General features: G+C 32.0%; 2 protein-coding genes across 3 annotated transcripts; one reads left to right on the plus strand and one right to left on the minus strand.

Moving 5' to 3' along the window:
• The first annotated feature begins 264 nt into the window (after positions 1 to 264).
• LOC144842399 (H(+)/Cl(-) exchange transporter 4-like) lies at positions 265 to 9,893 on the plus strand. 2 transcript variants are annotated; one of them, XM_078698847.1, is made up of 19 exons: positions 265 to 346; positions 865 to 936; positions 2,865 to 3,037; positions 3,868 to 4,083; positions 4,342 to 4,661; positions 4,993 to 5,199; positions 5,350 to 5,430; positions 5,724 to 5,906; positions 6,022 to 6,111; positions 6,326 to 6,450; positions 6,813 to 7,043; positions 7,291 to 7,409; positions 7,747 to 7,861; positions 8,014 to 8,109; positions 8,382 to 8,440; positions 8,597 to 8,704; positions 8,842 to 8,966; positions 9,276 to 9,370; positions 9,803 to 9,893. In XM_078698847.1, the coding sequence occupies exons 2-19, from the start codon at positions 890 to 892 to the stop codon at positions 9,891 to 9,893; spliced, it is 2,481 nt and encodes an 826-aa protein (XP_078554973.1). In that variant the 5' UTR covers positions 265 to 346; positions 865 to 889. The 2 variants fall into 2 exon arrangements, with proteins under 2 accessions (XP_078554973.1, XP_078554974.1); XM_078698848.1 differs by lacking the exon at positions 865 to 936 and having other exon boundaries at positions 299 to 346.
• Positions 9,894 to 11,026: 1,133 nt separating this feature from the next.
• LOC144843522 (uncharacterized) lies at positions 11,027 to 13,967 on the minus strand. The gene is made up of 5 exons (XM_078700308.1): positions 13,839 to 13,967; positions 13,543 to 13,662; positions 11,815 to 13,365; positions 11,576 to 11,710; positions 11,027 to 11,074 (listed from the first exon to the last, which is right to left on the minus strand). The coding sequence occupies exons 1-5, from the start codon at positions 13,965 to 13,967 to the stop codon at positions 11,027 to 11,029; spliced, it is 1,983 nt and encodes a 660-aa protein (XP_078556434.1).

Raw genomic sequence — 13,967 nt, forward strand, 5'->3', positions numbered from 1 at the left:
GACGAATTCATTAATGTTAAAGGTATTTCCTCTTTTAATTTTGTAAAACAAAATAAACAATAAATAATTACAACTAGCCATACGTATTATATATTTATAAAAAAATAAAAATAATCTATATCATTACTTAGTATCTGAAAAGCTACATAAAACGATTTATTTAATAAGGTAAAAATATAATTTCATACAACAAAATGGTTCATTCCAAAATTGTATTCTAGCCTGACCTTTGACCTCATTTGTAAATAAAAAGCAGGAAGAAGTGTCGTGTGATGTTTACTCATGATTCAATGGGTATGCATGTTGTCTAAGTTGAATTTTATGTAAAGATACCTCATGAATAAATGTAAGTCCAATGTTTGTTTTTATCTTGAATAATAAATAAAGAATAACATTATTTAGTTGGATTTTAAGGCCACCTATATATGTGTATTTTGTATCCGCCTGCTCCAACACTCTCTAGCCTAACACATAGTCATAACATAACAACCAACCCATCATCCTGCTGTTGTTATTTAATCCCTCCCTGTTCTATTGTTGCTTTCCAACCTACTGTAGGATGGCCTAGCTTTTTAAACTGATATATAAGCTATATAAACTATAGAATAACAGGTACAATGAATTTAAAATATCATTTAATAATCATATGCCTGCTATCCAATCAATATCATCTGAATTGGTGTTTTTTAAGTCATCTCATAATAATTATTTTCAATTTCAAAAATGCAATTTGTTGAACTGGTCTCACCACCGCTGTACTGTACATAATTTATTTCTAATGGAAAATATTTATTTTATGTTAAATCAATATAATTTGTCTTTTATCAATTATTATATTTTTTTTTACTTTAATTCTGCATTTAGCTCAAGATATTGGCAGTTGTCCTTCATGAGTCTATTTGAAGCTTTTCGCCCAAAACCGTCCCTTTTAAATGAGTAAGGAATCAATGTATTGTCATGCGCTTAGTTCTGTTGTATTTATTTACTAAGTCACTCACATCGCATGACCAAGCCTTGTATGTCAACCGTCATGTGCTTAGTTCTGCTTATTTTTTTTTGCTCACATCGCATGCAACCCTTGCATTTTACCAAAAGAAAAATAATATTAAATTTTGAAAATAATATTAATTATTATAAAATCGAAAGGCAAATTTCTGAAAAAAATGACAATGCTGTAGATATTAATATTATAAATATATATATATTACCGGTATTATTTTCCTTTTTTAATAAAAGTGAAATAACAAAATTTACCATTTCATTACAATTCAATAAAAGATTATAGAGTAATTCAAGATAATAATGTTTGTATAATTGTGCTTTAAAGCAGTAGCACAAATTGTCATCATTTCACAAAATTTCATGACCAAAAATTGAGTAAATGCAGCACAAAAAAAAGCCTATTTAAATTAAAATAAATGTAAGCTTCTAAAACAAAAAGGTGAGCACCACTGCTAACATTATATAATCTTTATATAGTAATTTTAATTTTAGGTAATAAATTACAACCACTATAAAGTAAGTGATCTTTAATAATTATTTAATTTATTTCAAATTTACAGAGATAACAACTTCCAGGAATGAGTTGACACTAAAAGACAATATAAATACATTCAGAGCATATTCATAATTTTTTTATCTTAAATACATACACTCAGAAATTATAAAATCACTATCATCATAAAGCTTAGCATTGGGCCACAATTGCACTGACAAGAACCATGTCATTCAAAACAAACTAATTCATTGATTTTATGAGCCATAAAGCTAATCTATGTGTGAGTTTACATATGTATGTTTTTGTAAATATCAGTATATTGATCCTTTTAGCCGAAAAACAGAACAGCACTGCTGTAGCACTAGATTAGTATATGCAGAATGCTGTCACAAAATCTGGACTGTACCATTATATGAAACAGGGATGTGCTACCTGTATTTTGTTTTAATGAATATATTACAGAGAGTACCAGTACTTATAAATATTGCTATTTCAGATAATGAAAATAATTATATTCACACCACATTGGTCTAGTACAGTAGTGCTGGTAGGGTTGTTTACCGGTTTTTATTCTGAATTAATTTGACAAGACCATATTGTAATATGGTTTTGTACAAAGATTTATATTGAGTTTGAACACTTACATTAAGGTAAGTAAAGATGTATCAGAACGAAGAACGCAACAATATTGTTTGAATTCAACGTATTGTATCAATCTTTCTACTGTATGTTTGATGAAATACTATAGTGACGGCATCTTGTAATCAGGTTCAACTAAATACTATAGTGACGGCATCTTGTAATCAAGTTCAACTATAAAATGTATCTTTTTTAACTTCTTTTTGTAATGTTTTGCATTTTTTTAAATATTTCTTATTGTTTTGTTTGTAGATAGATAGATATAGATATTTAACACAAGATTTATTGCATGGATTTTATATTTTCTTTCTTTCATTATAATGTTATTTTTATGTTTTTACTTCTGATTTCACATTAGTACATAATAATTGGCAGTTATTTTAAGTATGCGCTTACAAATACAATATGTTCTGTAAATTGATTTATTAGAATCATCAGAAAAACCAGTAGAACGACCAGAACAGTAATCAAATTTATGCGCATTTATTTCATTTGTAAATCATTTCATGCTATACATATCACTTGAATTATACTAAGTTACCCACACAAATTTTATATGAATGAATGAATATGAATTTTGAATGAATTTTTATATACAATTTTAATTGTAGAGAATAGACAATTTTCTATTGAATAAATGAATGGATATTTTCAAAGGCATTTTAACCGGGTAAGTGACATACTATTCTTCCCTGCTTTAACACATTCATTTCGTGTTACTCTTTAGGGTAGAACTAGCACCAATGGAAAGCTCAAGATTACTAGAAGATACTGACAATTCTGATATCAATGGATATCAAAGCACATTCAATGATCCTGAAGATGATGATGAATTATTGGACATCACCGATGAAAGATATCGGTCATCCTCAAAACGAGCAAAAATTGACCTTTCTCAGGGTGAGAAAATTATCATACTCATTTGAATAACCATCTGGGGCAGGGAGGGAGTGCAACCTTCATTTTCAATGGGGTTCTTACAGTACTAGAAGCATGGAAGTCTGTTTATTTTAAATTGATTTGAGTCTAAAGCTCTGTCTACACTATCAAACTAGTTTGAAAACAAAAGTTTGATGAGCCCAAATATTGTAGTGATATGCCCAAATATGGTAGTGATATGACATGATCATGTCCATATATAGGCATATCACATTTTTTTGTCACATAAAATTTGATAGTGTAGACACGCTTTATAAAACTCTCTTTTTGAATTTTCCGAATACTACAGTATATTTCATTAGTTTGATTTTGAATTTAATTAAAATGTTTACTACATAGTAAAAATTGTATCACATAAGAAAATATTATTAAAATTTTGTTAACAAATTGAACAATTCATGATAATGATATGTCTTAAGAAAATGATAATATAAAAATGAAATAAAATATGCGCACTAAGTATGTTGAGTATCAAAGTGTGTAAGTGATTCTCATGAGACTTGAAAATCGTAATAGCAGCTTTAGATGGGTTATACCATTATTCAAACAGGAGATTTACAGCTTAGCTATTTACGTCACTGTTTTATAGCTTTGTAAATTCAATCGTAAAACAATTTGTTGATGGTAGATTTTTTTTTCAAAGTAAAATGTGTTTAAATGATAATGTGAGTATATGCAGTAAGGAGAAGTCTTAAATTGTGATTTTTACTTTTTATTACAATTAATGATTACCATATCCTCTCATAATAATCTAAGAATATATTATGTATTTCTTTCACTTTATTTTGCAGGTAGCTCATTGGTCGATACATTTGAGGCGATGTTGCCAGGCAACGACAAATATGAAGATTTTTACACCATAGATTGGCTTCACGATAAAAACCGATCCATGCAAAGACAAAAAAAGATACGCTATAAGCGGAAACAATCGTGGTGGGCTCGTATCGTTGCATCCATTGATGATGGGTCTGGTTGGCTTGTTGTCCTATTGGTTGGTATTGCAGCAGGTAGGTCATAGGTCATTTCAAGTAAATGTCAGGAATATTTACTTTGATTTGGTAGCTTTTAGGATTGATGTTTGGTGTATTATTTCAGTTATCTGCTAAGTTAATAGCATATAGATAACCATCATAAGTTTGTATACTATGAACATTAAGAAATAACTATGTATGTAAATATTGTATTGGTTCTTGAAAATCCTGTCCTGCATGAGCATGACCAAGTCAGAATTGTCAATTATTGTTTACTTTTATACAACTTTTTAGGAACATGTGCCGGTATTATTGACATCGGCACAGGCTGGATGAGTGACTTAAAAGATGGTGTCTGTCGTAAAGCCTTCTGGCTGAATGCAGAACAGTGTTGTTGGGCATCAAATTTAACGTTCGGTGTTACACAGTGCCCTCACTGGTACACGTGGGCAGAGCTACTTGGTATTCAACATGAAGGGAGTAAAGATGAGAGCAATCTTGCATACGCTGTCAACTATGTATTTTTTGTGATGTTAGCGATGGTGATGGCATCAATGGCTGTGTTACTTGTTCGAGTTTTTGCGCCATATGCATGTGGTTCAGGAATCCCAGAGGTAAGGCTTAATGTATCTAAATAAAGACATTGTATTGATTACAATTTGTGCAACTATCCTATGGTGACAAATATAGTTCTATAGTGGCCAGTGGCCATATTAACCATTCAGACTTAGGCTAAGGGAAACAAAAAAAACCCAAAAAATCTAAGTGAATACAATTTAAGGGAAATACTTAATATTTAAGGGAAATATCTCACTTAAGTTTGATTGGTGAATACTGCCACTGGAGTGCTAGACTGGTGGCATATTAGTTTGAGGCACATATTTCAAAATAATACTCAAAATGTCCATCTCAGCCACCAACTTATACTATTATTATCTTTCACAGATTAAAACAATTTTAAGTGGTTTTATAATACGAGGTTATCTAGGAAAATGGACCCTGCTAATTAAGTCTATGACTATGATGTTAGCAGTCGCTGCTGGTCTAAGTCTGGGCAAGGAAGGTCCACTGGTTCATGTTGCCTGTTGCTGTGGAAACATTTTTTCATATTTGTTTCCAAAGTATGGAACAAATGAAGCAAAGAAGAGAGAGGTAAACATTTGAAAAACCTTATTTCTAACAATTACAAATTGTAACCTAACTCACTATGCTTGGTGGTCTTTTTTCACTCATGTGTATAAATATATTTAGAGCAAAAAGACAGGGGTGGTTTAATTTGTTTAAATATATTCTTTGTAACAGGTATTGTCAGCAGCATCCGCAGCAGGTGTGTCTGTAGCCTTTGGTGCTCCTATTGGTGGTATATTGTTCAGTCTAGAGGAGGTATGTATCTGTGGCCATATTCAACAATCACACTTAGGCTAAGTGTACTCGAAAAAGAAATACCTCACTTAAGTGTGGTTGGTAATTCCTTCTTTTAATTATGTATGTGATGTATCTGGACCTTGGGATTGAAAGACATATTAGCGGTATTTAATTTTAGAAAATTTGATGGAAGCAAACAAAGTTTCACAGAGCATCACACATCCAATTCATGTCTTACAAACATAAATTGCATTATGTTATAGAAAAGTCAAAACTAAGTTTGTACCTTTTAAATGTGTTTCTATCTACAGGTTAGCTACTATTTCCCACTGAAGACATTGTGGCGTTCTTTTTTCTGTGCCCTTGTTGCGGCCTTTGTACTCCGAGCCATCAATCCGTTTAGTACTGATCATCTTGTTATGTTTTACATCGATTACAACAATCCATGGTTTATTTGGGAACTTTTCCCGTTCATTTTGCTCGGAATTTTTGGGGTAAGTGATATTTTTTATTTATTTATATTGTTGTTGAATATTACCATAGATAATTACAAGACATGAATACTTCTTATATAAATCTTAAATTAATCATTAATATTTCATTTTATAGGGTCTATATGGTGCTTTGTTTAATTATTGTAACTTAAAATGGTGCAGATACCGAAAAACTTCTTCACTTGGCAACTATGCTATTTCAGAGGTATGTTCATTTTTATTTTGGCCTTGACCTTGAACTAGACTGAGGTTAATATTAGAACTTGTTTTTAAGTTGAGTGCAACAATAAACTTTTTTTTCTGACAACATATATTACTCATTAGTGGCGATGATTTGCTGTTTGGAGTGAAATAAATAAATAAAATAAATATGTTTCTCATATTTCATGTGTATAATCATTTTGATTTCTCTGTTTTAGGTTGTATTGTTAACCTTTATTACAGCTATTATCAGCTATCTTAATCCGTACACTAAGCAGAATACAAGCGAACTCATTGCGCAACTTTTTCAGAATTGTGGCCCAGAAGACGATGTCAATTTATGGTTTGTAAATTCACCAATTTATTCATTAATTCTTTCTTTTCATTCATTCTTTCATTTCATTCTTCATTCATTCATTCATTCAATCTTTCATTCATTCAATCTTTCATTCATTCATTCAATCTTTCATTTTTTCATTCTTTCTTTTCATTCATTCAATCTTTCATTTTTTCATTCTCTCTTTTCATTCATTCAATCTTTCATTTTTTCATTCTTTCTTTTCATTCATTCAATCTTTCATTCAATTTTACATTCCTACATTCTTTTTTTCTTTCATTAATTGGTTGAATGTAAATTGATGTTTCAAGTTTAGCAAAAAAGAAGTTATTTTACATAAGGCTTTTTTCTCTCTTTCTATTTTGCAGTGACTATCGACGGAACATTACAGATGTTGATAAGAACAGCTGGCCAGGAGCTGTTGCCGGGCCTGGACTGTATACAGCCATGTGGCAGTTATCCTTAGCACTTGTTTTCAAGGCTGTTATCACAGTGTTTACATTTGGTATTAAGGTACCAGCTGGCTTGTTTATTCCGAGTATGGCTGTTGGCGCTATCATTGGAAGGATTTTGGGTATCGGAATTGAGCAGCTTGCAGTGTGAGCAGATTTGTTTTTTTTTTATTGATAAAAATAAGAAATTCATTTAAATAACTCGTAATCATATGAGGAGATACAAATAAACACCAACAAAAGGTGTAAGAAATTATCAACAATATTGAATATTCAAATATAGAGTTATTGCAATTTTTGTGCATTTTTTATATACTGTATAATTATGTATTATGTATTGGCAAAGGAAATTAATGGACCAAATCTTTCTTTGACTTGATTTCATATTTTTCAGACATAACCCAGACTTAATGATATTTAACTCATGCAAACCAACTGAGGCGTGTATAATGCCAGGGCTGTATGCTATGGTAGGGGCAGCTGCCACGTTAGGAGGTGTCACTAGAATGACAGGTACAGTACTTAAACACATGCTTACTCTGTTTTCTTTTTTCAATGTATGTGAGAGCTGGCCTTTCTTGTTTTGCAAGGCCATGTTTTGGCTGCCACAGCAGATCATCTGAAATATTTTCTTCTATATTGCGAAGACAGTGTCCAGCAAATGTCAGTCTTCTTCTTCTTTTGTGTAATCATAAACAAAAAATACTAATAGATAATGTAAAATAAGGTTGTTTTTTTTTTATTCATTCTGCTGTGGTGAATGTGGTTCCAGAATAAAACCTTAATAAATTCCTTCTTCTGCATCTTCCATTCTTCATACAGTATATATGATTTAATTGTTACATTACAGTATCGTTAGTGGTCATTATGTTTGAGCTGACCGGAGGATTGGAGTACATCGTACCACTGATGGTCGCTGTGATGGTCAGTAAGTGGGTAGGAGACGCTCTAGTACATGAAGGAATGTATCCTTTTATAATTGAATGCAATGAGGACAAAATATAACACTCTTATTTTTTGTGTATCTCTTTATTGATGAAAAGCAGGAAATTACACATAAATTTTTGTAATAATATCTGAATGGATCCTAGACATATTTCCTTAATGGCACTTTTAGTTATGATGGACATATTAAGCTTAATGGTTACCCATTTCTGGACAGTAAAAAGGAATTTATGTATACAACACTTGCAGCTGATGTAATGAGGCCAAGGTAAATAAGGTTAACGCAATTAAATTTGTGTATTGTGTATTATACAGGGTTTTGAGCATTGATTCATACAGTATTACTAAGCAATGGTTTCAGTAGCATTCTGGAAACTTGCAGAGATTTGTTGTATATATAATAAATTATAAGAAAAGTAGTGGGCTCTAGACAAGCATGTAAAACAACAAAACTTTTATTCGGAAGAGAATGAATCATATGGTACGCTAAAGGTGCATGCATATATAACAAATACTTTAATGTTATTTTGTTTTTTTTAGGCGTTCAGATCCACCTTTGTCCTCGTTGACACAAGAAAGCATGACAGTTGAAGAAATAGGTATGTAATCATGCAACTGTTTATTTTACTAAACTGTTTTGTTTAGGATATGTAACCTTTGACCCTGTGTCGGGCACATTCAGGTTGAAATAGAACAACATAGGTTTTTATAGTAGTTATTTCTTCCAATTAATACATTTTTGTTTTTTTTTATAGAAAATATAATCACTGAGACGACCTACAACTCATATCCCGTAATAGTGTCTTCTGAGTCACAGAGACTTGTGGGATTGGTGTACAGACGCGACTTGACAATGGCGATAGGTAAGTTCCAAACCTCTCTCATCATATATTTTTTGTCACACTAGTTTGATAGTGTAGACAGAGCTTTAGGAAAATGTGTTTTAATGATATTTTCAATTTTTTAATTGTTTTTACATATTTTTTATATTCCATTTTAGCAAGTGCACGTGAGAATGACGAGGGAATTGTTAGCCAATCCAAAGTATACTTCTCAAACCATCTTCCTCGATACGCTCCACCGGGCACCCCAGCACCTCTCAAGCTTGTTAAAATTATTGATGCAGTAGGTTTTCTTTTATTATTTATTTTATATTCTTGTCAGTGATCTTTTTAGAGTATATAATAATAATAATATCCTGGATTTATATAGCGCCTAATATTATTTGTTTTGTTTTGAAATATTATAAATTTTGGAAAAATGCCTAACGTTTTGCAATTTTTTAAGTAGTTTATATCAGCTGCTGCTTTTACGGATTTTTTCAAGAGCTTTTCCAACTTTCATCCTTGATTGACACCGAAGTGTTTAATATTCAAATTGGAATATTTGTATAATAAACTATTGATACCTGATTATATTTCTTTGTTCTTACAGTGTCCTTTCCAGATCACTGATCAAACACCAATGAGTACTGTAGTGGAGATGTTTAGGAAGCTGGGCTTAAGACTGTGCTTAGTATCACACAATGGGTAAGCATACACTAACAAAATATCAGCATATCTAAGACTTTTAGCAAATTCAGTTCAATACCATCTTTTTTTTTGAAATCTTTGTTTCATAGATGGTTTGGTAATAAGACAAGTTCTTTTACTTCTTTTTCCAATCCCAGAAACAGTTCTTATTTATTGTTACCATTTAAGTTATTGTATATGTATGCTTCTTTTATTTCTTGAACTGTTTCTAAATGAATGTTGAATGAATCGTATAGAAAAGAAACATAATCACGTATAAATTAACAAATTGAAAACAAATATATATGCTTAAATAAGCTTTTGGATAATCAATTCCAAGTAATATGTCTCATCATAACTAAGATATTTAAGTGTTCTAGCATTTTCAACCACCTAATCATCATGTAATTTTGTTTACTATTGATAAATAATTTTTTGTGATTGTTGCAGACGAGTACTTGGCGTAATAACGAAAAAAGACGTTCTGCGTCATATAGCAGAAATGGACCAACAAGACCCTGGCTCGATACTATTCCATTGAAATTACTTGGTATTTTGAGATTAAATAAACACTAGAGGGTGAACCTCTTCAATGGATGGTGTATAATATGTGGATGGGACTGATGTTGGTCCTTGTCATTTTATGAAAAGAAAGTTTTTACAAAAAGATGATTTGTAATGAGGAAGATTGGAATCTGTTTTGAATCCAACTTATTGCAGCATGGTTTAAAACAAAGAAACATGTAGTTGTGAAAATGGCAACGTGAGATACTACAGTAGGCCAGTACACTTCCATTAAGAATTTGATGAAGCATTTCAACATTATACCATCTCCCTGATTATACAGTATAATATAATGTTAGATTTTTATCATATTTATATAAATAAATGTCATTATTTATTTCTTTAAATGTCTGTTTTATAACTAATTTTAACATGATTTCTTATCAATGATTACATACTTTACATTATTTTTTGTGTAGGATATTCATATTAGCATATTTAATGTATAGTATACTTTTTTCCCCTCAACTATTTTATTAAGCATATTAACCTAAAAAAAATAACCCAAAAAGTAGTTTATTTGAAAATAGTTTATTACATATCAAATTATGTACATTTAAGAAAATATTTTATATATTTAAGTTAAAACCTTGTTATAACCATTCCAATAATAAAGTATGAATAAGGAATTTTCTGCATAAATTATGACGCAACGCAATGACGTACGCGCAACACACGTACAGTAATTTTCAAAACAAGAGTTCGGATGATTTGTCGCTTGTGATTGGACAACCTACTCGTGTCACTTTACGTTCTTACATTGCGTCCTAGTAAAGGACGTTAGCGCAACGCAAGTGAGTTGACCAATGACAAAGGACAGTTTGAATAATCCACTGCGTGTGATTGGTCAATCTACTTGCGTTGCGCGTACGTCTTTGTTCTGCGTCGTAATTAAGTGGGAAACAAGTAGGTAACAACTTGTGCAATTCACAGTTTTAAAAAGAAAATAAAAAACACAATAATAAAGTGGATTAAAATAGAACTTATTTTTATTGTCAAAATAGCATCGTTGGCTTAATTCTTTTAGTTTGATTTTGCGTACGCTGCAACCTTCAATCGACTTGAAAAGACAATTTTAACATCACAATTGACACCCAGGCCTAGTACTTTTCATGGTACATTCACAAACTGTCTGTAACTATCGCCTACACATTTAACCTTTTTAGTAAAATAAATAATAAAACATAGCATATTTTTTCATTGTAAAAAGAAATGTATATTATATTCTTGTTAAGTAAGAATTGTATATTCATAACTAGCTGTATAATTATAATCCCACTTTAAATTAACCTCCTTTCGTACCATCACAACAAGAAATGGCGTCATACCTGGACCGAGCTCGCTTTGTACAGGTGACGGGGAACTTATTAGCATATTTTCTGTAACTATATGCAAATATAATATATATTTTATATACATACAGTGGTTCGCCGCTTCCAGTACCACACCTGCGATGTTTAATCTTGTGAAAATAACTAAACAGTCTTTATGTATGTGTTTGAGTCTTGTATTGCTACCAAATACGGACGGATAGTTGAGTAACTTGTGTGGAACTTCTTTCTGATTGGTTGTTTTATTATGCGTTAATGCGCAAACGCATAAATGTGTTGAAACGCTCGAGTTATGCGCGCATTTATCAAAAGGTCTATAACGCGTTACACGGTTGTACGCTACGAACTTCATTCCCGCCGCTTCGCGTTTAACAACTTTTAAAACCACCATAAACAGCTCCATGGTATTGGGATCATCCGGATTGGCGATGTACAGGTTCATTTTTACTTCGTGATCTCCATTCTAATAGCAATAAATTGTAATATACTTAGATATATTTTAAATTCGGTTCGTTGTCATGACGTACACTACAGTAGGTTTAACTTAGAAATAATAAATTAACTTACCGCACTGTATCTTTGCTTGATGTTTCCAAAATGGCGTGCGATTAGCCGTTGGCATGAACCAAACCCTCTCTTCGTATCTGGATTTGATTTACGGTATTGTTCCTGAATGGCGTTGTTGATGGTACCAAGTGCAAACTCCGCCAATAGTGCGTACCGCGCATCATTTGATGCAACTTTTTCAAAATCTTGACAAATACAAACATTTGGTTCGATTCTAGGAATGTCACTACACGATCTGTTTGATGGAATTTCAGAAAATATTCCATCAGGTTTAATGGAATATTGTTTATGTTTCTCATCTAAGTTTCCTAATTTTGTTTCACTTAAAAACCTCAAAGCATAATGAAGATCTAAAATGCTGACAAGTCGCTGTTGGTTGATTCTTAATGAGTTCAAACGCTTTTGTCCTAAAGTTTCAGCAACTCCCGGTGGAACAAGCATGTATAAAACAGAGTGGAACATCTCCACTCTAGCTTCTTCGGCCCGCTTAATGTATTCACCGTACGTGTTTCCATGATCAGACATGATGATAGTAAGTGTGTTATTTAACTCTGATACAGTTTTTATATAAGCTGCCAAATCCTTGTCGAAGGTTTGTATTCGGCGGCCATGCTCATCATGTGCGACATTCAAGAGTGTAAAATGAAAAAATGGCTGATCGTTTCTTTCTAAGATTGTTTGCCGCTTAGTAAGATAATCTAGAATGTACTGATGTTGATATTTCCCATTGTAACATATTGAAGGTGAACTTAGGAAGGGATCTCTAAGACCGTTTTCATTTAAGATCTCACAACTTGCTAGTGTCATGTCTATGCGGTCAATTCCAGCTTTATCAATTGACTTTCTAAACTTTTGCCATCTTAACTTGGTATCGTCGCCTGAATCATATGCTAACATATTTCTGATCAACCCCCACTCGCCTTGCCAACACAAATCTTCAGTGTACATGGTTTCAAAATCCTGGTCTTTGAATCCATCTAATAGACGTTTAATATTAATAGGGGTCGGTGGTGCGTTATACACTTCAAATGGTTCTTCCTCTTGGTACAGCTCACCAGAGAACAGTGCCTCTAAATTATTATATGTTTTACCTTTTAAAGACTGAAACAATTCAAAGTTAAAAACGTGTGTTTTGTTTAATTGACGAAGACTTTCCAAACTTGTAGGCATTGATCGTAAAAAATGGCTATGGGAGACTGAGTCAAGTAACAGGATGTTGATGTTGATGTGGTCATGGGATGTTTTCTTTGTCTGTTTGGTTTTACTTAATATGGGAGGTACAACTAGTAATTGAATCCCCATATTATTCACAAAATCTTTACCATTTGTACTGTTGAAATCAACATATTTTGCAAATCTTATGAAATAAAATCCGTAGTTATCAACCATTTTGTCGAACAATCTGTTTAGATGACTCTCAAGATGTCTAGTGGAAGCAAACTTCTGCCATTCTAGTTTTCCTGTCTTATTATTGATCTCTCCCAATAAAACGTGTTTTCTTGCATTTGTTGTCTCTGAACATTTTATGTTTGCTTGAAATTCAAACGGTTCCTGCAATTAAAGGAGAATGCAATGTTAAAACGTACATATCATTGTTGAAATACACATGAAATGTATAATTTCTGATCTTAAAAAGACTTTTAGGATGTTAGAACAATTTTAAATAAATTTATATATTTAAAAATATGAAAAATGAAACGGAAACGAGAAAATAATTCTAATACTTACTATAACTTCACATATGTTGTTAATTTGTTGGTGTTCGCATGTAGTAACAGGAGATGAGAAAAAAAGCTCATCAGCTAAAAGACAAGATTCAACATCAGGTTTGGCTCGCTGGCATCCCTCCTGACGTAGAGGAAGACTTGGGTTATATCTCAACTCCGTGTGGCATTCTTTAAAAGTATACTGTAACGGGACCAGGATGAAAAGATATATAGGCCTATTAAAACGATAGTTACAAATTCTTATTTTTAGATTGATTCTAGCGGTTCACTTTCCTTTACAGTAACTTTCTAATTTACAAGATAATCTGGGATAATATCTAAATCATTTGGTTTCTGGTAATGGACAAACTGAGCTACTTTAATCATAAGGCGTATGAGTGCGAGGACCCGGATTAGAAAGCCTCCTAGATTTTCTGCAGTTGACAT

Source organism: Antedon bifida, chromosome 5, assembly GCF_963402885.1.
Source record: "Antedon bifida chromosome 5, ecAntBifi1.1, whole genome shotgun sequence".
NCBI classification, from domain to species: domain Eukaryota; kingdom Metazoa; phylum Echinodermata; class Crinoidea; order Comatulida; family Antedonidae; genus Antedon; species Antedon bifida.

Excerpts from the sequence above, each read along its gene's own strand:
- LOC144843522 (XM_078700308.1), bottom strand. The coding sequence starts at position 13,967 with ATGTCAACTGCAGAAAATCTAGGAGGCTTTCTAATCCGGGTCCTCGCA. Across the intron at positions 13,663-13,838 it reads ATATTATCCCAGATTATCTT|GAGGGATGCCAGCGAGCCAA; the intron begins GTAAATTAGAAA and ends CCTCTACGTCAG. Across the intron at positions 11,075-11,575 it reads AGTTCGTAGCGTACAACCGT|GTTAAATGTGTAGGCGATAG; the intron begins GTAACGCGTTAT and ends TTTACTAAAAAG.
- LOC144842399 (XM_078698847.1), top strand. The coding sequence starts at position 890 with ATGAGTCTATTTGAAGCTTTTCGCCCAAAACCGTCCCTTTTAAATGA. Across the intron at positions 5,907-6,021 it reads TTTTGCTCGGAATTTTTGGG|GGTCTATATGGTGCTTTGTT; the intron begins GTAAGTGATATT and ends TTCATTTTATAG. Across the intron at positions 6,112-6,325 it reads GCAACTATGCTATTTCAGAG|GTTGTATTGTTAACCTTTAT; the intron begins GTATGTTCATTT and ends TCTCTGTTTTAG.